The 26,378-nt window shown below is 39.0% G+C and overlaps 1 protein-coding gene across 3 annotated transcripts in view; it reads right to left on the bottom strand.

Moving 5' to 3' along the window:
- Positions 1 to 26,378, bottom strand: part of LOC126198775 (dihydropyrimidinase-like) — a 284,208-nt gene that overhangs the window by 9,444 nt on the left and 248,386 nt on the right. For all 3 annotated transcript variants that reach the window (XM_049935335.1, XM_049935337.1, XM_049935338.1), the window contains 6 exons: positions 18,075 to 18,188; positions 14,486 to 14,700; positions 13,595 to 13,820; positions 5,409 to 5,519; positions 4,859 to 5,011; positions 2,672 to 2,870 (listed from right to left, as the gene is read on the bottom strand). In XM_049935335.1, coding sequence (XP_049791292.1) covers positions 2,672 to 2,870; positions 4,859 to 5,011; positions 5,409 to 5,519; positions 13,595 to 13,820; positions 14,486 to 14,700; positions 18,075 to 18,188 — 1,018 coding nt within the window. The remainder of the gene's footprint in view (positions 1 to 2,671; positions 2,871 to 4,858; positions 5,012 to 5,408; positions 5,520 to 13,594; positions 13,821 to 14,485; positions 14,701 to 18,074; positions 18,189 to 26,378) is intronic.

Below are 26,378 nucleotides of genomic sequence, written 5' to 3'. Positions count from 1 at the left end.
CTCTCTTCTGCCCCCCCCCCCCCCCCCTTAGTTTCCCATCTCTCTCTTCCTACATCTCTTTCTGCTGTACCCTCTGTACTGTTTTGGTCTTGTTGTGCAGCCATGAAGTCATCTGTGCAAAGACCTGCCTTTTTCCCACTATCCCTTAATTGTATCCTTTGCTACCCCTCCCCAACTCCATCAGCTCAGTCAAGTGCTTTCAACAATCGAGTATCAAAAATTAGCCTTACTGTGGCCATGGGATTGTTTTTCTGGCAGTGGATGTGGTTGTGTGTGTTAATGTGTGCACTATTGCTGGAAAAAGAGTTAGTGCTTGAATGCTAGTGCGAATGTTGTTTTCTGTTTGGTGTTTCTGAGCTCCGCACATCGATCAGCTATAGGTGAGTGGTTGCCTATACCAAAATGTAAAATTTGTGTTATAACTTATAAGTCAGTCAGCAGACATAAATAATTTTGTTAGCATCACTATGTCTCCGTAAGTGAGTCCAAAGTGTGCTCCAAATTCACAAGGGATCAATGATAAAGACTGCAAAAATAAATTGCAATGAACATGTACACCTGATAGAAAAACAGTAATGTGGATAACAGCCCAGAGGAACTAGCAAAATTATCTACGACAACTGCCAGTGAAACTATAAATGAAAATAAACTTAAAATGACAGAATTAATGGATCTCGTAACATCAAAAGAAGAACACATTTAGTTTTTTCTAACCTCATGACAACGTAGTATATTATAGCTACCATTAATGTAAATGGAACATCTCCTAAAACAACAATATTAAATTTTCAGCACTCTGTTTAAGCACCAGAAAGAGATGTGGCAATGTTGCAAGGTGTGGTTTTGGCTTGTTTGACAAACATTGCAGGTTATAATGCTGTTGTAAATACAGGAGAAGGACAGAGTACCACAATTTTATACAAAGAAAGAATGCAGTGTGTACTGCAGCATATCCTACATTTACAGCAAGGCATAGCTATAAAATTTCAAAGTGTTCAATTCACTTCACTAACATTTATGCAATTGTAAGCTCCAGTGCCAAAACTGGAAGGCATAAATTTTATACTTGAGCAATATCTGAGCCTTCAACTGATCTCCATAACCCAATTATACTGGGTGGAGACTTCAGTTGTGCTCTACATGAAGAAGAGCAGCTGCTGAACCATAATATTTTAACAAGAAATTGCAGACATTAACTGCTGAACTACAACCAATAAATACCTGAAGGCTCCAACGCCTCTACACCACCACTTATATATACATGATTGCTTCCTCAATGAGAAGATTAGATAAAATTTATGTTAAACACATATTCCTTGACGGAATGTATACATATGAAATGTTGCAAGTGAACTTTCCAGATCGCTCAGTTTATAATATTGTGTACCCCCAGCCCTGCTCTTGTCATCTAGCACTACTCTGGACTTGAATACCTCTACATGTTACTCTGCCAAGGCTATGACTTTCTGAAGTCAAGCCCTGAAATGAGATCCTCTCTCTCTCAGGTCCTGTCCACATGACCCATCCTCACATTCTGTTACCCTCCTAACCTCTGTAACATCCTAACCAAACCAACCCGACCCATTCTCACATTCTGTTATCCTCCTAACCTCAATAACATCCTAGTTAAATCATATAGCATTCCCAAAATATTAACCTTATTCCAGGGTCCCTACACCACTGCCATCATGCCCATTGTAAAACATGCTTCACACAGCCATCCAAAACCACCTGCACCAACCTCACCAAAGGTTTCTCCTACAGTATCAAGTGCCACTTTCTGAAACCACAATGCTGTTTATCGGCTAACTTGTGTCCACTGCACAGCATTTCATATAGGGTGGACAGCATTGTTTAAGAGCTGAGAGCACGAGTGGCTGCAGAAAAACTATGCATAACTCAGTACCCAGTCACTGAACAAACTCTTGACTCATGTGGGACCTCGGTGTCTGCTGCACCACATACATGATTTGGATGCTTCCAAAAGTTACTAGTTTCCCTGAACTTTACAGATGGAAATTTGCCCTATAACATATCCTCGCATGCTGGATTTACTGTACAACACATCCCCCTTTTTTATACTATAGCTTTTTCTTTTTTTAACGAGAGTATAAAATGCTAGTTTGCTGCTCACCGCAAATAGCAGGCACGGAATGGGAGACGGGCATTGAAAAAAAAGACTGCTAGATGTTATTAACTATCAAACTAAGTCCTTTATCATAACAACACTAGATGTTATTAGCTATCAAACTAAGTCCTTTATCAGACCAGACCACACACACACACACACACACACACACACACACACACACACACACACACACATGGCCACTGTTGCCTCCATGTCCGTCTGCCACTCAACACCTCCTTTATTTGAAAAGTAGTAATCTATTTTTTTCACGGTGTTATTTGACACTACAGGGAATCTCTCTCAGCCTGGGGTCTGAGTGACATTCCTTTGCTTTTTAAGCCCCCCCCCCCCCCCCCCCCGTCCTCCCGCCCCCTCTCTCCCCCTCCCCTCACACCAAAGGGACTAATAGTTCCTACAGCTGGGATAAGGTACTATCGACAGTACTAAACTTCTCACCATTTTAAGGTTTTGATATAATTGTTATGAATTTGGAAAGTTATACATTTTTTATTTATTAATATGATCATCAGTAGTATTTACCACTTATTGAGAAGGTGGACTCGTGCAAATTCCGCTGCTCTTTCATTGATGGCGTAGTGTGAATAGAAGGAGACACCACAGCCTGTGGAACAGATTTGTGTTTTGAAGTAGTTGGTGTCGTTTTATCATCTGGTGTCACTGGAACATTTTCTTTATCTTCTATTCTGTCAACTGGTTGCAGATTTTGTGATGCAGTTTCCTGAAATGTAAATCTTGTGACTACAGAATACTATAACACTACAAATAATATTTATAGAGTCCAGTAAACCCTAAAATAATATATACTATAGTAAAATATCTGAGTGTTATCAAACTACATGTAGTGTAATGAGATAATTAACTAACAGTTCATTTCATAAGCCAATTGTTTCAAGGTTCAGAAAGGGACTGCATGCTCATAAGTGTCCACAGATAATTGCAACACTTGTTGCAGTCTGCAGAGGTGCATTTTACGTTACCTTTGATTAGAACTGCTTTTACTTGCAATGTCACCCTTCTGAATTTTCTACAGTGTAATCTATAAGTGTTGGGAGTTACTGAATTGAACGCAACTCCACTGCAGCCGTGTTTGATGCAAGCTGGGAGGCACATAGGTGTCGACATGGAATACCACAAGTGAGCTGGTTTGTGAACCACAAAGCAGCAAGGCCAAGCTGCTTGACCATGGTGATATTACAGAAAGGACATGCAACTAAGAGCCAGCCCACGGAGCATTCCCGCACCACAGACACACATGGGTGTTGATTTGAAAGCATCTAGAAGCAAGAGTATTGGCACAGCACGTGTGATATTAACCATTATAAATACACTCAGATTTTAGCACAGCTATGTGCAGTTTGGCTGAATTCTCCACGACATCAAGTCGCACAAGCCTCTATCACACTATGGGCCAGCCAGTTCCACCAGACTGGCTCACAGTAACAAGTCACATCCGTGGACTTAAAACACCACAATGGCTGAGTTGTCTCCAAGGCTCTGTGGCAGTGCCGGACTTCTGCCTAGGAGGGCAGCAGTTCACAGCCAGGGCAGTACTGCGATCAGCCTCCCACACCAGGGTGAGCTGCTAACACAGTAGCAGGAGCCACCCACAAGAATTCAGCAGACGTACACATCGCTGGCACTGCTCACTCAGAGCTGCATAGTGCTATCTCAGACATGCACTGCTGAGTGAGGTAAATGGTGCCAGCAAAGTGGGACATGGATGTCAAATGCCCATCCCCCAATCGTGACCTTCTGATGTCATTGGCACCACTGCCTGCAGAGGGCATATCGAGGGGAGCTCAAATGGATGCTTATGTATTAAAAATAATCAGACTGAAATATAAGATTTTTAATTGTTGTGCACAAAATTAAGACAAAAAGAACTTATGTGTACTTATTGAGTACTGAAAAATGAACAGGCAAACAGATGCTGAATGACTGCCTTCCAGAAATTTTTATGCAATTCTTCCTCACGGATAAAAACAAATAGAAAATAGCAAAGTATATAAACAATACTGTACAGTTTCTCATTCTTTGTTTTTATTTCTTTTTTTATTTTTGAGTACTCATAAGTTTAATTCATAATGGTCCTCTTATGTCCATATGCAGACTCATTTTTTCAAACATAGAATGAAACACAAATATCAATTTTTATGTGTGTAAATCAAAATAATCAAATTTTAATAATTTAATGTAACCAGATAGATAAAAAAATCTATTCATTAAACAGTGGCAGGAGAATTCAAACATATAAAAGTTAAGGAAACTTGCAAGCTTTTGGAGCAAATGGCTCCATCATCTGGCAGAAGGGCTGACAGAGAGATGAGGGAGATAAAGAAAAAGGACTGATGAGGATTAGCAAATGGCCACCTCTAACCTCTTATGTTTTCAAATCTCATCCAGTGCAGTCCCCAACAATCAGTCTTTCCTTCTCATCCCGTATGGGGAAGTCTCCACTAATGCATGGTTCTGGGCGACTTTTCCAAACTCTCCCTACTTCATAAACCTTCCCAGTCTTTTTCTTCATCCCTCTTCCCTCCCTCTCAACTCTTCTGCCAGAAGAAGGAGCCACTGGCTCTGAAAGCTTGCAAATTTCCTTAACTTTTAGAAGTGTGTGTTCTCCTGCCTCCACTTGGTGAGTAGATCTTTTATCTCTGCAGTTTTTATGCATGGTATCACAATTAACAATACTAGAATACTACTCACATCAAGTTGCTTCAAAATGCCGTAAACATAATCAGGATTTACAGAAGTATTAATGAATTTTCCTGTACCCTGTGAAGTGTTAACAGTACTCCCTTCAACACACAATTTCCCATTCACAATAACATATGCAGCAGCACCATGGCACTCCAATCCCTGTAAAGAAGAATAACATTGGTTAAAAACTACTTAATATCAAAATTTCTACAGCACAAGAAGTAATACAGAACTATAAGCATTAAACATGAATGACAATGAGTCAAGTGCATATATATTTAAATGTGAAGAAAAAATATAGACATCTCAAACTAAACATTAAGAGTCAAGTTTCACAACTACACACAAATTTTGGAGAGCTAAGTAAAATGGCACTATGTTCATTCCTTCCTGTACTGAGCATGTATCATCTGGATAATGACTGTGATACTTTTGGCCTTTTTAACATAGAATTTTTTTAATGTAATCCACAATTTTGCTGCTCAGTCATATCTGTTAATTTCTCAGTGTTTCATGCAAGACATGTGTGAAAGAAAACAATGTTTATTTACCATACCTCAAATATGTTGAAATCAGAAGCCTGATGATGAGTTTTGGAAGATATGACTCTTGTTGCAGCTGGATCCCATACTACAACATCAGCATCAGAACCAACAGCAATGCATCCCTAAGAGACAACAGGAATTTGTTTTAACTACTTCACTTTTTGTTAATACATGGATAATTTGACATTTATGTAGTCCTACATGTCAATAACATCACTTGAAATGTGCAGATGCACAAAAGTATTTTAAATTACAATAAAAATGTGAAAGCACAGCGATGACATACTTTATTGAGTGGGATACGGTAGTGTCTTTTTTGTACAGAATATAGCTATCAACAAATGACTTAGTAGCAACTAAGAGAATAAGTTCCTCAATGTAATGACTTACAGCTTTCTAATTGTAATTTTAGTGTTTATATTAAAAATAAAAATATTTAAAAATAACACATTCCACCACCACCTGTTTGATATCCAGGCCAATATCATGTACACATGGTTCTAGGCTGTGCTCTACTTGCTGCTATAACAGTTCACAGGTATTTCTAAATCTTTGTTGGTTTCCTTGACCAGTTTGTCAGACCTTGTTTCTATTGTGGCTGTGGGTTGATATCTGAAATTTTTCCGTCCAATTATTCTGATGACCAGATTTTCATCCACATGGTTTTATGTGTAAGTGGTTGATACAGAGCTTTGGTAAAATGAATATCATTTGACAGTTTTACATGAGTGTTGTTTACAATGTTATTTAAATTATAGTTGTAGCCTAGAACCATGCCTTATAATGTTTATAGGACAGTTATTTAATTATCCCCCTTTTTTCTTTAAGATAATCTGATGGTGCCTAACCATGATGAAATGCACTATTTTTAAATAAAAATAACTTTGCAACCATGGATGTTTTACTTTCAGTATAACTATGGAAACTGGTTGCTGTATCAATCAGCCAACAATGGTGCGGAGTGAATATTAATTTTAACTTGGTGTCTTTGTGTGACTGGCAAAAAGAAAGCAAGGAAGATGATAGTTTAATGCTGAGGTTATTAAAAATGAGGCAAAAACTTGAATTGGGAAAGGATAGGGGAGGAAACTGGCCATGTTATTTCCAAAGGAACCACCCCATTACTTGCCATAAGCAATTTAGGGAATGCATGGAAAGCTGAAGTCTGGATGGCAAAACAGGGATTTCAACTACTGTTCTGAAAAAAGGAGTCCAGTGTCCAACTAGAGTGCCACCACACACTATGTAAACAGCAAAAGACGGATTCCTGTTTCATCAGCCACATTATTGTTTCCATCTTCCACACCATATATTAATCACTGGCCTAATCTACATTCTCAGGTGTAGCAAAAGAGGATCTCTGCTGTGACTGCTGTCTAGACTCAAACCTAGCTGAGAAGTCTTACCGACCATCCAAATTAGTGAGGCTCCTACACTCCTCTTTATATGCAAGTCTATTTACTGTTGCAAACAACTGCAGTTAATATTACTTTCAATGTCTCTGATTTTTCTTATTGATGAATTTGATATAATAAACTGATTTATGGGATTCAGACCTTACCTTCATTTTAACCACCTTATTTTGTTTTTCTAGTGCTTTGGTCTTTACACTCTACTTGATTACATCATTCCAGAAACTTAGCCTTCACCATGATAATGGCATTGCTGTATTCAAGTTATTGAATTTGAGCTCAGTATCTATTGGCAGTGACAGAGAACCCATCAGATCTGTGAAGCTACTTCAGGTTTATAATGGCTCAGATTTAGTTATAAGTTGGCACAGTGGCTAAGCCTTGAAAAATTGAACACAGATCAATTGAGAAAACAGGAAGAAGTTGTGTGGAACTATGAAAAAAATAAGCAAAATATACAAACTGAGTAGTCCATGCGCAAGATTGGCAACATCAAGGATAGTGTGAGCTCAGGAGTGCCGTGGTCCCGTGGTTAGTGTGAGCAGCTGCGGAACGAGAGGTCCTTGGTTCAAGTCTTCCCTCGAGTGAAAAGTTTACTTTCTTTATTTTCGCAAAGTTATGATCTGTCCATTCATTCACTGACGTCTCTGTTCACTGTAATAAGTTTAGTGTCTGTGTTTTGCGACCGCACCGCAAAATCGGCGAAAGAACGTGCCTCTCCAATGGGAACCGAAAACATTTGATCGCAACGTCATAGGTCAACAGATTCCTCCACAGGAAAACACATCTGATATATTCTATACGACACTGGTGACGGCATGGGCGTCACATGACAGGAATATGTTGTTGACCAACCTAACTTGTACACTTGGTGAATAGGTAAAAAGATACTTCTGCCTTGCCCGATTTAGGTTTTCTTGTGGATGTGATAATCATTCCCAAAAAAGTGATGAAAACATAAGAGTTTGTCACATAAACTGCAACAAATGAATGCGACAGTTTCACAGTCGCACAGTTTTCCTTGTGCTCTGTCAAAACATTTGTTTTTAACTTTCTGTGTACCTGTGCACCTTTGCAAAATCATAGAATCTTTTCGCAAAGTATTTCATTTGCCGAAAACCAAACACATCTAACAGTTGCACAAGAGGTGTACAACCTGGAGGAATGGTAATCACGTCTACTCCCACACTACAATTGTACAATGCCTGATCCTTCTGTCCTGTATAGCTGTCAAGGAGTAAGGCAAAATCTTTGTCCGCGTAAAGAGCAATCACACGTTCATTAAAGTTTTCACTAGTCTTTTCTCCATTTTTCCTGATGCACTGCAATTCACAATGACATTCGGCGTTTGCGCAGGTTTTCCCTGCAAACATAAATAAAACGTAGGTAAAAGAAATCCTGCTTTGTTCAGAGCTTATTGTATGGTATAACTTTGTGAAGTGGCATGCAGCTGGTCTACAGTACATTCCGTGTCGCCTTCTCCAACTAATGATAATGTGCGGGTCAATTTCATTTCATAGTTAAAACCGGACTGATCTGTGTTGATAATATATGCGTCTTCATACTGTTGGAATCTGACGTTCGTTTTTGTAACAAATGTTGTCTTGGAACACTTTGAAAGTTCTTCCAGTTTATTTGCGTGGTTCTTGCTTACATATTTCGTAATCTTCCTGCTCGTAATTTTGTATTTTCTTTTGAACATGACAAGCCAATGAGATGAAGCCTTGAAGTCCAGGCCAATTTGTTTAGCGTAATGCAATCCCCAAATATGTAGGTCTGTATCATGGACTGCACTTAATTCATTTCTAGCTTTAATAAATTGTCTGTATACATGGTTTTCTAGTTCACTGAACTTCTGGCTGGCCAGAGTGGCCGAGCGGTTCTAGGCGCTATAGTCTGGAACCGCGCGACTGCTACGGTCGCAGGTTCAAATCCTGCCTCGGGCATGGATGTGTGTGATGTCCTTAGGTTAGTTAGGTTCAAGTAGTTCTAAGTTCTAGGGGACTGATGACCTCAGATGTTAAGTCCCATAGTGCTCAGAGCCATTTGAACCATTTTTTGAACCGAACTTCTGTCCTCGGGTTCCACCTCGTTCCATGACTTCTTTGCAATATTTAATTGTGCTTTCTTCCTCCATCCCTTTAAATTTCTTAAATTTATTTGTTACTTCACTCCATAATCTATATCTGCGTCTTTTAATTGGTTTGGACGGTAACCTATATTGGAGCATTTCCTTCATGTAACCCAAAGAATTACCATCAGATTGAAGTCGCCGTATTTGCTCTTCCTGTTATTCGTACGGATCATCAACAATCTCATCATCTGGTACATACAGCCCCGCAGCAATCAGCAAGGTATCGTCATCACCACACGTACTGTTTATCAACAAATGTAGGAAATAATCATACAAATGTTCGACAATCGTTCGATCCCTTAAGGAACTTTCCGATTCCTTACAGTTCGGAAAATATTCATTGACCTTGTTATTGAAGTCGCGAGCTGTATTTGCTGGATTCATATTGCACACAGAATATATCTCACGTGTTTAATGTACTCTCATCCAAAGTAGCGAACAGTCAACTGCCAGCCAGGGAGCCTCGTTAGCAGGAATACTCTCTCTTCCATGCGCTGTAGTCTACTGACGTCGTGTGTTTCGATGTTTGTTTAGGTGTAGCGTCCCCATACTACGGCGCAGTTCCCTTGCATCGGACGAACGGACGGACAGATAATAATTTTCTGAAAATAAAAAATTAAACTTTTCACTCAAGGGAAGACTTGAACCAAGGACCTCTCGTTCCACTGCTGCTCACGCTAACCACAGGACCACGGCACTCCTGAGCACACACTATCCTTGATGTTGCCTATCTTGCGCATGGACTACTCAGTTTGTATATTTTGCTTATTTTTTTCATAGTTCCACACAACTTCTTCCTGTTTTCTCGATTGATCTGTGTTCAGTTTTTCAAGGCCTATCCACTGTGCCAACTTCTAACTAAATCTGAGGGGGGTGCGATGGGGAGGTTCCCTTCACTACTTCAGGGTTATAATGGCCTAGTTCATGTCCCACCTGAGTAGCACAAAGCACTAACATTCTAGAGTTGCAGTTTCATAAGATACTGATTCTGCTGATACAGGTGAAGAATTAGTTGGTTCCATGCATGTTAGAGAAAACTGTTCATCCCCAAACTTTTCGTAAGTATTAAGTGTCTTGCTAAGTCCAAATAGTCTGCTCTTGGTGGTATGCAGCATAATAAAAAATTTAGTTTCTCCAGCCATCAGTAATCTTACTTCCATTTCCAAAACCAATCTGAAGTGAGTACACTCCCTATCCTTGTGGAAATCCTTAAATATATGGTCTCTGGAAAGAAAGAAAGAAAGAGAAAGAGAGAAAGAGAAAAAAGAGAGAGAGAGAGAGAGAGAGAGAGAGAGAGAGAGAGAGAGAGAGAGAGAGAGAGTACTCATATTACTAATTAACAGTTTGTCATATTATATTAGTGCAAGGATGTTTGTAAATCTTGAACAGTGTTTTTAAGCTGTGAAAAGTTTCAACTTGTCTGATCAATTCAGTGGTGTTGAACAAACAAGCACTTTACCATAAACATGTTCCTGATCTCGGATGGAAAACATTTTGTGCTAAAACTAAACAAGTTGGCTATCTACATCAAGAATGTGGGAAACATTATGAAATTTCGATAAGCAACTGGAAATTGAGTATTTGTTGTAGAGAAGGCGTTCAAGACATTTTAAGAGACAAGATGAATATGAGGAAAGTACGTGCAAAAATAATGCAAAAAATTAGTCTGATGAACAAAAGGATAGGAGAGATCAGTTTGTTCTGACATTTATGAACAGATTAAAAAGAATTTTAGTTTTTTGGTTATTACATTTTGTGAGATATGAATATTTATGTGTTACCCAGAAACCAAGCAGCAATCCATACCCTGGAAATCACTACCCCCCCCCCCCCCCCCAACCGAAGAAAGCATGCACAAGTCATTACAAGCTCAAGCATTTCAATGAATGATATTCTCCAATATTCAGGACATGATTATGGCATAATGATTATCCAATGGACAAAAAAATTAACCAGAACTACAATAATTTTTGGAAACATCATGTCAACGTATGAGAACGATGTGCTCTCAGTTATAAAGGAGTTTACCCTCTTGTGACTATATGTGCCCAGTAGTTAGAGAGCGCGGATGGCTATGGGCACTCATTTACACCCAGCAGGTAGGAAGGACTGACAGCTGTGGGCATTCATGTACACCTGGGTGTAGGAGCAGGTAAACATGCACAATAAAATAACGACTCGCTGTTGTCCATGTTTCAACACTATCTGCTCTTCTTTGTTATGTCAGAGAAGTGCTGTAGCTTTCACCTGCACCTGCTTGCTTTTTGCTAATGAGTTACTCTGATAGTACCATTTGATTCCCTAACCTACACAAGATAAATGACTAACATATACAGTCTGAAGGGCATGAATAATCCCAATGAATGGACACATCAGATGTTACAAAAGGAGAACAGTGCTGCAGATACGTGCAGCACAAAAATACACATGACACAAACATGTATAATGTGCAAGGAGATGAAGTATCCAACAAGACTGATGTATCAGATGTGGTAAAAGGAGACGACCATCATCAGTTTCTGTTCATAGGCAAATTTTCACTTGGTAATTCTCCATGCTCTCCTGTCTTTTGCCATCCTCTTCAGGTCCACATAATTTCTGCTTCCCTTGATATTATCCACCTCCTTCCTCTCAATCTCTTACCAGAAACGAGAGCTTCCAAAGTATCTGTTAGCAAGCATTCCCGTCTCAGAGAATGTCCCATCCAGTTCTTCTTTTATCTTATAACCTGGAGCAGCCTTCTCCTCTCGCCAACCCTTTCGAACATTCTCACATTACTCACTCTTTCCCTCCAGCTTATCCTCTCAATTCTCCTGCACATCTACATCTCAAATGCTTCCAGTTGTTTCATCTTCTCTTTCTGTCAACACACACACACACACACACACACACACACACACACACACACACACACCTCTTTTTCCACTTAAGCCTTTCACAATAATCTCTTCCAGGTATAAGTTAAACAGTAAAGGGAGAGGCAACAAGCTCATCTAATACCCCTTCCAATGCTGCTTCCTTCTGACATTTCGTTTCCAGTCCTTATCTTACTTTCTGTTGTAAACACAGATTCTATGCCAGTCGTATCTCCCCTCAAGTGCCTTCTCCTCTTTTAAGTCTGAACTGTTCCTCTCCAGTCTACCTATAGCCACATAGCCTTCTATTCAGCACTCTAAGCAATGTTTTAGCTGCAGGAGAAATTAGGCTGACAGACCAATGGTCTACATACTTTTTGGTAAAGGCATGTAACATACCAGGGAAGCCTTAAATGACATGACCATTATCTTCTCCAGTACACTTCTCATTTTCTAGACAAACTGTCACTTTCCCATAACAGATAATGAAGTCGTATCTGTAATTTCATATAAGCATGCTATGATTGTATATACTAGTGATCTGATGAGAGGGATGTTTTGCTGAATACAAACAGTGCTCTTATATGATGTTTCACCAACACTTTTAAGGCAAGTTTATTACTAAACTGAGTCACCATAACAACTTTGATATAGGCCTGCTTCACATTACACATGCATTGATTAAAGTGAACTTCTTAATATTTTACTGATATTCAGATTCAACATGCAATCTCATCAGTTACATCTGCTGAAGAGCCTTTTTTTTTTTTTTGGGGGGGGGGGGGGGGGGGGGTGCATATCATCAGATTTTATGGGTATTTAACTAGATTTGTTTTTCTGACTGCTGACACTGACATCCTTATAACAGCTGCTGATTTGTTTAATATTTTTTTGCAAATCCCACAAAAGTGAATAATACTTTGGGTGATAGTGTTTTTTACCTCTTCTATACCAATTAAGCTTCTTTCTTTATCAGTTCATAAGCCACAGTGATGTATTAACTCTGAACTCCCAATCACATACATTCTTTGTAGTCACTGAAAGAAATATAGTATATTTTGACATGAATGAACTAAAGGAAGACAGATCAGAAGCTAAGCTAATGTGCAACACCTAACAATTTATTTGCATGCATATCTTGCTATCCACACATCCTTTATGTTATAAGTTGTCTTTCGATATAGCATTATTTCAATTACAAATAAATGAACAAGAAAATATCTCTGATCAGGCCTGGAGGACCATGCAATGCTTACCCTGCAAACAACAATTTTTCATTTTTAAAGTGAGAAATATTGCTGTGTTGCTACTTTATGTTGTGTGTCAGTTTATACTCATATGGGTTAATTTCCTTCCTTTCATGTGACTTGCCAAACCAAATATTTACTACATGTCTGATATCTGCAATTGAATTCTGAACATTTCTTCCAAGACAATTTAGATCCAATCTACAAGCAAATATACATCATTCCAGATTATTATGTGCCACTGCAGGTGACTGCATATTGTACACTTCAATAATCTTTATGACCACGGAATCCTAAACAGATTAATTCCATTGTGTGCTCAACTCTAATAAGTAACAGAATGTTAGGCCATAATCTTCCTTCCACCATTTCATAAACAGAGATTTTTAAAAAGAATAATTTTAAAAAATATCCCTTACTCACATGCTATATGTATACACTCAAAAGTTTTGAGAAGAACTGATTGAGATTAAGTAGGTGACAGTGTTGTGAATGCACATAAGTGTTTCATGAATGCTGTTTCATGGCAAAATAAATTTTGTTACAAACCTTCCTTGGAAATATGTTGAAAATTTTTGCTGCATTGGTGCTGGTAATGGCTACAAAGCATTTTGGATCCATTGCACCACTGTGCACACCTTTTTCCCATACAACTGACATCCTGTCTTCAACACCATTTACACCAGGTGGAACCTTTGTAAAGTCTTCTATGCCCAGAGACTTCTGCTCTGTGCTAAAAGTGCAGTTACCACTGCTAACAACATGTAGACCATTTCTGAAATGTTCAGAGAATTAGAAACAGACTGAAACCAGTCTATCTCAGTGGCATCACTATGCATGGAATGTCAGCATTTAACATAACACAAATTATTAGAGACAATAAGTGGAAAAGAAGTGAACAAAATATCAGTTTAAAACATTATGAACTTATACATAACTATTGTAAGACAAAGAGTGTAACGATAAACTGGGCAGTAAAATTTTTATTAGATTAGGTCTCATTGTTTCAAGTATGATATATACTTTTACGTAATGTCACTAATTTATAATTGTATATTAGAAAATAAGTAAAAGTTCTTCTCAAAAGATAAATATTGTAGTTAATGTACACGTAGGATGAACATTAAAAAAGCACACGATCATATAAATTATTGCAAACAAAACTGTTTCTTCTTACAGCTTACACAGAAATTAACAACTGGAGACTAAGGCGCTTGATAAAGAGAAAAGTGTAAACAGAGCTTCCAAGATGGCATTGTTGTTAAGAGATAATAAAGGAAGAAACAGCCAGGGACAAACAGACAGAGAGAGAGAGAGAGAGAGAGAGAGAGAGAGAGAGATTGAAACTTTTTATACCTTAAAAATAATTGATAGCTTCTATGTAGACTTTACAATGTTAGCCATTTTAATTGAATGGAAGCCTATAACTAGAATGCTTACTCAGCAAGGGCACTTATCAATGATGACCCTGTTCCCTCTGTCGAACGAATTGGAGGGTTGGTAATGCAGGATGGGTTGTTTAGCTTCTTGGCATCTTCAATCCCCAGAGAAGAAGCAAGAACTTCCCCAAAGACAACCACACCATTTTTCCTCATAGCCTTGAGCACAGCAGTTGAGGATTTACTCGTCACTTGCAAATACAGTGGAGAGCTCACCTGAAAGGAAAGAAGTAACTTATACAACTGCAAAACTAATTACCTTTTAAGTATTTATGTTGGAAAATAAAGAGTGCAATATGATTGCTAGGATTCTTCTTCGTCACTCCTGTTTACATACTATGGCTTGTCGTTCTTTATTTGACTGCACTGATATGTCTACAAAATAAGTTACTTTTATTCTGTCAGAACAGAGTTATTTACAATGAAAATTGCTACTGTCTAAAGGTAATAGTAATCTTCAAGCCTTGCCACTACATAATCAGATAACTTTTAGTCAGATTGGCTAATCAAGATTGTTTTTAATTTTATTTTGGATTACTGTGCTTCTCAGTTTCTTGCTTTCTGTCTCATGGAAACACATTGAAATTCTTGGCACCAGAATACATAAATGAAATCCAACCTCAGCGAAGAAGGCAGAGTCTATGTGGAAATTATCTTTATAGCTTACACTGTGATGGCAAAAATATTATTTAATTGGAAATTTATTTTCGTTACTAACAGTAAGTACCATTAAGGAGAAAATGCACTGGGACATCAGTAATATAATTCCAAGATTCTTAATGAAACATTTGCAAAATGTATAGTTTTCTATTTTACATAGTATTCTTACTGCTTGATTATGCTCACTAAATACTGCATTTACTAGATTGCCCAGAAGAAATTTCTACAAAATAGGGAGTGAATGTGTACAGTAGAATTTAGGACCTTTGTTTTTAAATCAGTACAATGAGAGATATTTCTAAGAATGGAGCATGCTGAATCGAGCTTCTTTATTAATTTCTATATATGCTAACTACATGATCTTTTATGTAGGTGGTCCGTAAAGATTTTTACACAGAGCATTTCATTTAGTGCAAGACCATTAATGTTTATCAGTGATACCAGAAGGTTGTTTTTACTTGTTTCAAACTGCATAATCTTCTTCTATGAGTTTGAGACTTTAAATTGTTTGCACCAGCTGACCACACAATTAGACCTCAGTACAAGAATGAGTCAAACAAATCTTCTGCACAGTGGTTTTTGACAGTAGATCATCTTGAGGGTCAGATTTGTGGGCAGTGTTGGAATACTTCTTTGCATGAAAGGCGTGAGTTGAGGTCTATGGTTTAGCATGAAATTGTTGCTGAAAATTAACAAAGTTCATTGTATGTAGAGCACTACCACAAGTGAATGTCATGTGGTTAGAAGCAGCAAAAACCTGGAAGTGAACCCCAGATCTTTGGATTAGAAGTCTTATTAATCCATATTTTTGAGTAGTCATAAGAAACTGATCTTCTGGAGATAGTTCCCACAGTGGATCTTAAGTACCAAGTGGCAAAATAGGTGCTGTAACTGTAAAATAATGAACATGGTGGCACAATGTCTTTGTCCAGCAGACTCAAATCTTATAATAGTAAAGTAAATGAAAACAGATGCAAACAGTACTATAGTATAACTAAAATAACTTATAGTTGACATTTTATGTGTTGGAGCTCGTTTCCGCCAATAAGAGTGCTCGTCATGCTCTAACCATTTGCCATTGCCAAACTGCTACAACAGTTTGTCATTTCACTTCCAGTTTCTTATTCAGCAGTCTTTCTTCATATGTCTGGATCCCAAATCATATATTTGGCACACTTGTTTTACTACCATGCCAAAAACAACACATGCACAAAATTATGCTAATGAAATACACATGTTTCTTACACAGCGATAACCAAAGACTACTCCAGCACAAGTTGCAATTCAGCATCACATATACAGGTATCATAATTACAGAGATTTGCTTATGTTAGATAATCTCTGCATGAGATTATGTGAGGCCAGTTTTTTAAAAGCTACAATTCATCATTACGACCAGAGCTCCACAATCATAAATAAATGAGCTCAGCCCAGTCTTGTGGCCCAGCACAATGGTTAGCGTATTTATCTGAAGTGTACAAGGTTATAGATTTGAACCTCGTCAGCTGTAGAGAGTTATTTTATTTCTTTTTTTCCCCCCAACTCTAATCAGAAGAGTCTGATTATTATTTTTATTCAGTTAATTGTTTTAAATGTAACTGAGTTGTAATTCTTTGCCACATCATTTTCATCTTCATATTGACTTTATTTGCTGTTATTTTTCTTCCTATTATTCTTTTGTTGTTAGGACTCTGCAACCAAATGCCAAAGAGGACTCCTCATCAGTCGATGGTGCTCATTTAACTAGTGTGAGGATATAGTTTCAGGTAACCAATGATAGCAAGAAATTACAGTTTGCTTTTAGCACTGAAAATGAATTTTTTCTGTCTTGAGTTAGCTCATAGAAGTTAGCTTTAAATGCTGTGAACAAAGTGATCATGATTTTAGTTTTGCTACAGATTGTTGATCACTGTTTTTTAGGTACACTGCATGTCACAAGGGTGTGGTTAGGTTAGGACATGACTTTAAATTCAGGGCTACAAAATCTGTCATCTGCCGAGTTCAGTCACTGGTCACTTAAAATCAGCTACTGACAGGACATCTCGCATTTCTGACGTACCTTGCAGCGGCTGCTTCCAACATTGCTCTGCATTGCATATTAACAGCATTTGTGAAGTGACCCGCAGTCGATGTGGCAACACTGTAGCAGCAACTGACAAACGTCAACTATCAAGAAATTTTAATTGGACTATAGATAAATGTGTAATCAATAGAAGAGGATGAATGATGCTACTATCCTTAATGAGCGGGTGGTTTATATAGTTTCTTCCTTTGTAGTAAATACGAGTAATACTGTAGTACTCTACAAATACTCAAAACAATATCTTTTTGCAAAATGATCAACAAGTTAAAGTCCCTGAACAAACGAAAGTGGAAAGAAAATGTTTCTACTTACCACACAGCTAGAGACAGCAAAACTATCACATAAATTTTAGCTTTTGCAACCAAGTGTTGCTCCATGAATCATCTAATTAGAAATCATTGGAGAAAACCAGACTATCAAAGAAACAAGGATTTCATGGTCACTTGCATGGACATATGTTGGTTCAAATGGAATCTTCATCAACTTCTCTTGGGTATCCCAGATAAACCTCTGTGTTACTCCCAACACTTTCTCCTCAATTAGTAGTCAGTATAAACACTACTTCTGAACTACACAGCATTAATGCAACATTTTGTGTTTGCTCATTTCTGCCTTTATCCAGCAAGTAAAATCATTTCATCCATATTTAATGTAGGGAGGAAAATAAAATTGCTAGTGCACATCAAGAAAGTAATGAAATTGCAAACTTTTACCCAAAGCAATGACCAAACTTAACTGTTGCAGGTAGGAAACCAGATCATATTTTGCATGTTAACTGATGGTTTCTGTTTGCTGAAGGGTTCTTTGAAATAGGTGGAATTTGTAACTAATAATAAAAGAAGTCTACCTGACTAGCAATAACACATGCTCTGTAGACAGCTTCTGCTTCAATAGCCTCTGGTCGTGACAAGTAGTGACCCTCAGGACCAGTCATGCCAGATGAGAGGAGACGTTTTGTTTTCTGTAATAGAAGGAAAAAATCTTTAATTCGAGAAATAATGTTGGTAAAATATATGAAAAATCTCTAATCTCACACACACACACACACACACACACACACACACAGTAAAACTTAAAACCTGATCAGAGTGGAACATATATAATTTGGAAATCTGCCTAAGTCATACAAGTGTTTCAGTCCTAATGCATTCAGCAGACTTTTATATGCTTTTTTTTTTTTTTTTGTATAAACCAGAACACGCCTGATGCAGGAAAGGAATGCAAATTTTAAGATTTAATTAATAAGTCAATGTATAAGGTGCATAAAAAGAATCATCCGATTCTATATTTCTGAAACTAATAAACATATACAATGAATTTTGGTTTTTGATGAACAAGAAACTCAGAAAGGATTTTTTCCATACGATTTCAGAGATGTTCATTATTCCCCCCCCTTGAGAGGCACAGCATATGTCAACGTGCATTCAAATTGTTCCCACACTGCAATGAGCATGTCTTGAGTTACAGCTTCCACAGCTACTGTTGTGGGATGTCTCAGTTCATTCACTGTTGTTGGTACCAGAGGCACATAAACAGAGTCCTTTGTAAACCTCCACAAGAAACAATCACATACAGTCAGGTCCGGTGACCTTGGAGGCCAGTAATGTAAGGCTGAATCATTTGGTCCAGTGCGACCGATCCATCGTTCAGTAATCCTTCAATTTAAAAATTCCCGCACTTCTAGATGCCGGTGTGGCAGTGCCCCATCCTGTTGGTAAATAAAGTCGTTTGAATCAGTCTCCTACTGTGGGAAAAGAGAGCTCTCAAGCGTATCGAGATATGGGCTTCCTGTAACAGTGTTCTCGGCAAAGAACAATGGACCATACACCTCTTCCCACCAAACTACACAAAACACATTAATTATGCTTATCCATTATGGATATTTTAGAACCATGACTGTATATTGAATGTAAATAAGTTATACAAAACTGAAACCAGTCACTTATTTGAATAATTATGTTTTATTCCATGAACCAGTTTTCGAACCTTTTCAGGTTCATCTTCAGATGGTTTCAGGAAGTTACATCATTATTGCTAGCATAACTCTGGGTGCTGGCTCTATGACAAAAAGATGGCACACACTTTAATGTATCGCTATGACTATAGCTTATCTGTCGATATGGATGTAAATTTCTTTTTTACTTACTGCGACAGTATAACAAAAAAAAGCCGCCTATACTGTCGCAGTAAGTAAAAAACTAAATTTACATCCATATCGACAGATAAGCTATAGTCATAGCGATACATTAAAGTGTGTGCCATCTTTTTGTCATAGAGCCAGCACCCAGAGTTATGCTAGCAATAATGATGTAACTTCCTGAAACCATCTGAAGATGAACCTGAAAAGGTTCGAAAACTGGTTCATGGAATAAAACATAATTATTCAAATAAGTGACTGGTTGCAGTTTTGTATAACTTATTTACATACAAAACACATTAAATTCAGAAGAGTCCCTCTCATGACGTACAACTTCATGTAATTGTTCCATATCCCACATTCTCACATTATGAAGGTTCACCTTTCCATTTAAATCAAATTTTGGCTTGTCATTAAACACTAAGCGTGGAAGAAATCTGTCATCCTCCATTTTGCCAAGAACGAAATTACAGAACTCCACATTTTGTTGTTTCTATCCTCCATGAAGAGCTTACTGTAGCTGAATTTTGTACAATATCATGTGTAAACGTCGATGCAAGACACTGCACATGGACATCAGGCGCATGTTGAGCTGTCGAGCTGCAATGGTGAATGGATTTCTGCGAACTCCTTGTAAATCTATGGCATATGCATTCGATGTCTGTGTCAGACACTTGGTGATGGCCCGGATATTTGTCTTTACACAAACAATCCATTTCTCAGAATTCTTCATGCCAGTGTCTAATGCTCTGTGCTCTAGGAGGATCCACACCATACCTAGAATGAAAGTGATGCTGCACAGTTATTATTGACCCGCACTGTGCAAAATGTAGAAGACCAAACGCTTTCTGCTGTCCCAACACCATTTTTACTAGAACTGAAGTGGGTGCACACTCGTACTACCTAGTGGGAACCATGTAGAACTCTAGAGTTTGCTCTTTCCAACAGCAAGTTGTTCACACATATCTCAAATAACATAATAGTTATTATTTTTTAAAAATCTGGTGATTCTTTTTGATACACCCTATATAATGAGGAAAAGAGCTTGCACAGTACTACTGTATTACAGTATACATTAATTATTCGCACCTCTACATGTACTCTACTTTTAACACAAAGACTGTACAGCCCTGACAGTGCTGTTATGTGATGCAAAACCAAGAAAAAGAAGTTCAGCACAGTGCGGTATTGCAGGTACGGACATTAAACTGCACCGCTGTGTGCAACAACAAACAAGTTACACACAGTGTTGATACATCAAATGAAATAGTACTTTCATGAGCACTCTGTTTGTTGGTGTTTCTTGTTTTCTGTTATTACTGGTGTGCACACTGGAACACTATTGCACACCTATGGACATTCTGCTGCAATCTGCACAGTGGAGGGTGTTGTTGCATTAAACAATGGTTTTACCTGGCAAGGTCAAGCATTCCAAAGAAATGCACTACCTGAATTATTTTCTGGTAGTTGTAATTGACTAGTAGTACTTTAAGTGATAACATGTTGTTGAACAAAAAGTAAGTCTTGCTAACACTCAATGAAAAGATTAATGTAGTTGAGGTGAGTGAGAGAGACAAACTCTCTGTGCGTGAAACAATGTTGCGTTTCAAATGTGGTAAAACACAAATTTATGATTCTTTGAAAGCCAAGGATAAGATACAGCCAAATGATAAGACAGATGAAGAAAGCAGGAAATGAAGAAATTAACGAGATAGTGTGGGAATGGTTCATAAGTGGATGGACAAAAAACTACCTTTTTCTGGACCTATGTTGCAGAGTGAGTACCTGAAGTTGCTAAACAGCTTTGAAATACTAAGTTTAAAGCACTCATAGGATGGGAGGACAGTTTCAAAGCTAGACACAACATCATGTGGACTGATTAATTGAGAGGGGTTATGGGACCAAATGGCGAGGTCATAAGTTCCGCGATTCCGAAGTGAGTCACAGAAGAAAGAGGGTCTGCTAAAAGTGGACAGATCCAGTCAGGGGAGCAAATTATCAAATAATGATCATTAAACATACACAGTAAAGGCATAAACGGTGAGACCAAATCTAAAAACTGGAAAAAAGGGGGGCATTTATGGGGTCACGGACCGAGAAGACTGTAAAACAAGTCCCAACCACAACCAACCTGCCCCTGCTCCAAGACTAAAGTAGAACCTTATATCTGGCAATAAAAACCACTTTCATGGAGGAAACTAAGGACCAGTTCAACCATCTGTGGATCGTCTGCTAATATTAGATTTAAGGAATCGGGAAGACTATACGTAACATGAAGAGTTGAGAGAGGACATTCCACCAATGCGTGAGATATCATCAGTCTGGCTCCACAACCACATTGCGAGTGTGGGTCATTACATAGGAGAAAACAGTGGGTGGGCTGGGTATGACCAATGTGTAAATGGCATAAAGAGTGGACTCCTTCTGAGAGGAGCAGAAGGAAGAGCACCACACTGCAGTAGACTCCTTGATTGTGCAGAGTTTATTGCTATGCGCAGTAGTGCTCCAGATGGCATTCCACTTTTGGAAAAAAGAGACATTTGACATAGATCTGTATATCCACAGCTGGAATCAGGAAAGGAAGTAGGGGGTAAGTATCTGCTTCTCTAGCCAAACGGTCAGCCAGTTCATTCCCTGGGATGCCCAAATGACTTGTGACCCAGAGAAAGATGATTGAACAGGTGGCACACTCAAGGGCAGAGAGAGGGTAATGGATAGCAGAGACCAAGGGGTGACGCAAGTAGCATCAGTTGATAGCCTGTAGGCTACTCATGGAGTCTGAACAAATTAAAATGCTGTGGAGGGAGGCCTGAGAAACAAAAAGGAGGGCTCTGTGAATGGTTAGAAGCTCTGCTGTGAACACATTACATGATCCCAGCAATAAATGGTGTCCTAATCCAGTAGGAAATGTAACAGCATATCCCAACTTATCCATTGTCTTAGAACCATCAGTGTAAAAGATGGTGGCACCCTGGAACTCTGCAATGATGGCACATAAAAGACACTGGTAAATCATAGGAGCGACAGAGACCTTAGGACCCTGGAATAGATCGGTCCTAATCTGTTGTCTAGCCACCATCCAAGGAATGGGGTGGGGGGGGGGGTGGGGGGGGGGGGAAGACACAGGGTGTAGTCCAGTGAATGGAGATGGAGATCCTGACAGAGGGAAGTGAGACACATGCTAATCAGCAATCCCACCTGTGGGCGGGTGTTAGGAGGGAGACATCCCTCATTGGCGAAGAGCACAGTGCACACAGGATGCTCCAGGAATTAAGGAATTGGTGAATGGTGATTGCTTAAGAAAGAAGGAGTTGGCTCCGTCGGATGTGTAGAGGGGGAATCCCGGCTTCTGTGAAGAGACTATCAACAGGACTAGTGTGAAAGGCACCAATAGCCAGATGCACCCCACAATGATGGACAGGCTCAATGAGTTTCAAAGAGGAAGGAGCTGGTGAGCCATAAATCTGACTACCATAATGTAGTCTGGACAAGACCAGAGCACGGTAAAGATGAAGAGTGGAATGGTCTGCACCCCAAGATGAATGGGCCACGAGGCAGAGAGCATCAAGCTTCCACATACAAGTAGTCTTTAGGCGGCGAATGTGGGGCAGCCATGTCAGCTTGTTATCAAAAATAAGGCCCAAGAAACGGGACTGTGCTACAACATCGAGAAGCTGGTTGCCTAAACAAAGTTCTGGATCAGTGTGTACTGTGGGTAGAAGACAAAAACGCATAACCCGCATTTTAGAAGAAGAAAACTGGAAGCCATGGGCGGTGGCCCATGCAGAGGCACCTCGGAGCTGGCGCTCAGCAGATGTTACCAAGTGAGAGCTGCACCAGATGTAAAAACTGTAGACTTACAATGCCAGCGTAACCAGAGACCCAAAAGAGGTCACAAGCACATTGATGGCAGTGAAGAAGAGTGTGACACTTAGCACAGAACGCTGTGGGATACCATTCTCCTGAATCTGAGGGGTGCTTGTGACGAAGCAAGCAGGGGCATTTTTTCTTCCCCTCTTGCTTTGCCATCTGCCTCCTTAAAATTAATTTTTTTTATTTTTGGATTACTTTCCATTAACATGTTGTTGATGTCGTTGTTGTTGTTGTGGTCTTCAGTCCAGAGTCTGGTTTGATGCAGCTCTTCATGCTACTCTATCCTGTGCAAGCTCCTTCATCTCCCAGTACCTACTGCAACCTACATCCCTCTGAATCTGTTTAGTGTATTCATCTCTTGGTCTTCCTCTACGATTTTTACCCTCCACACTGCCCTCCAATACCAAATTGGTGATCCCTTGATGCCTCAGAATATGCCCTACCAACCGATCCCTTCTTCTAGTCAAGTTGTGCCACAAATTTCTCTTCTCTCCAATTCTATTCAATAACTCCTCATCTAATCTCCAGCATTCTTCTGTAGCACTACATCTCGAAAGCTTCTATTCTCTTCTTGTCTAAACTATTTATTGTCCACGTTTCACTTCATACATGGCTACACTCCATACAAATACTTTCAGAAATAACTTCCTGACACTTAAATCTATACTCTATGTTAACAAATTTCTCTTCTTCAGAAACGCGTTCCTTGCCTTTGCCAGTCTACATTTTGTATCCCCTCTACTTTGACCATCATCAGTATTTTGCTCCCCAAATAGCAAAACTCATTTACTACTTTAAATGTCTCATTTCCTAATCTAATTCCCACATCACCACCCAATTTAATTCGACTACATTCCATTATCCTCGTTTTGCTTTTGTTGATGTTCATCTCATACCCTCCTTTCAAGACACTGTCCATTCCGTTCAGCTGCTCTTCCAAGTCCTTTGCTGTCTCTGACAGAATCACAATGTCATTGGCGAACCTCAACGTTTTTATTTCTGCTCCCTGGATTTTAATACCTACTCCGAATTTTCCTTTACTGGTTGCTCAATATACAGATCGAATAACATCGGGGATAGGCTACAACCCTGTCTCACTCCCTTCCCAACCACTGCTTCCCTTTCCTGCCCCTCGACTCTTATAACTGCCATCTGGTTTCTGTACAAATTGTAAATAGCCCTTCGCTCCCTGTATTTTACTCCTGCCACCTTCAGCATTTGAAAGAGAGTATTCCAGTCAACATTGTCTAAAGCTTTCTGTATGTCTACAAATGCTAGAAAAGTAGGTTTGCCTTTCCTTAATCTATTTTCTAAGATAAGTCGTAGGGTCAGTATTGCCTCACGTGTTCCAATATTTCTACGGAATCCAAACTGATCTTCCCCGAGGTCAGCTTCTACCAGTTTTTCCATTTGTCTGTAAAGATTTCGTGTTAGTATTTTGCAGCCGTGGCTTATTAAACTGATAATTTGGTAATTTTCACACCTGTCAACACTTGCTTTCTTTGGAATTGGAATAATTATATTCTTCTTGAGGTGTGAGGGTATTTCGCCTGTCTCATACATCTTGCTCACCAGATGGTAGAGTTTTGTTAGGCCTGGCTCTCCCAAGACTGTCTGTAGTTTTAATGGAATGTTGTCTACTCCGGGGGCTTGTTTTGACTTAGGTCTTTCAGTGCTCTGTGAAACTCTTCACGCAGTTATCATATCTCTTACTTTATCTTCATCTACATTCTCTTCAATTTCCATAATATTGTCCGTAAGAACATTGCCCTTGTATAGATCCTCTATATACTCCTTCCACCTTTCTGCTTTCCCTTCATTACTTAGAACTGGGTTTCCATCTGAGCTCTTGATATTCATGCAAGTGGTTCTCTTTTCTCCAAAGGTCTCTAATTTTCCTGTAGGCAGTATCTATCGTACCCCTAGTGATATGCGCCTCTACATCCATACATTTGTCCTCTAGCCATCCCTGCTTAGCCATTTTGCACTTTCTGTCGATCTCATTTTTGAGATGTTTGTATTCCTTTTTGCCTGCTTCATTTACTGCATTTTTATATTTTCTCAATTCCTCAATTAAATTCAATATCTCTTCTGTTACCCATGGATTTCTATTAGCCCTAGTCTTTTTACCTACTTGATCCTCTGCTACCTTCACTATTTCATCTCCCAAAGCTACCCATTCTTCTTCTACTGTATTTCTTTCCCCCATTCTTGTCAATCGTTCCCTAACGCTCTCCCTGAAGCTCTCTACACTCTCTGGTTCTTTCAGTTTATCCAGGTCCCATCTCCTTAAATTCCCACCTTTTTGCAATTTCTTCAGTTTTAATCTACAGTTCATAACCAACAGATTATGATCAGAGTCCACATCTGCCCCTGGAAATGTCTTACAATTTAAAACCTGGTCCCTGAATCCCTGTCTTACCATTATATAATCTGAGACCTTCCAGTATCCCCAGGCTTCTTCCATGTATACAACGTTCTTTTATGGTTCTTGAACCAAGTGTTAGCTATGATTAAGTTATGGTCTGTGCAAAATTCTACCAGGTGGCTTCCTCTTTCATTCCTTACTCCCATTCCATATTCACCTACTACGTTTGCTTCTCTTCCTTTTCCTACTAACGAGTTCCAGTCACCCATGACTATTAAATCTTCGTTTCCCTTCACTATCTGAGTAATTTCTGTTATCTCATCATACATTTTATCAATCTCTTCATCATCTGCGGAGTTAGTTGGCATATACACTTGTACTACTGTGGTAGGCACGGGCTTCGTATCTATCTTGGCCACAATAATGCGTTCACTATGCTGTTTGTAGTAGCTTACTCGCATTCCTATTTTCCTATTCATTATTAAATCTACTCCTGCATTGCCCCTATTTGATTTTGTATTTATAACCCTGTATTCACCTGACCAGAAGTCTTGTTCCTCCTGTCACCAAACTTCACTAATTCCCACTATATCTAACTTTAACCTATCCATTTCCCTTTTAAAAGTTTCTAACCTACCTGCCCGATTACGGGATCTGACATTCCATGCTCCAATTCGTAGAACACCAGTTTTCTTTCTCCTGATAACAACATCCTCCTGAGTATTCCCTGCCTGGAGATCCGACTGGAGGACTATTTTACCTCCGGAATATTT

The sequence above is a fragment of the Schistocerca nitens genome, chromosome 8 (assembly GCF_023898315.1).
Source record: "Schistocerca nitens isolate TAMUIC-IGC-003100 chromosome 8, iqSchNite1.1, whole genome shotgun sequence".
NCBI lineage: Eukaryota > Metazoa > Arthropoda > Insecta > Orthoptera > Acrididae > Schistocerca > Schistocerca nitens.
Note: the sequence above shows the minus strand (reverse complement) of the source record. Positions and strands in the feature narration are given on the sequence as shown.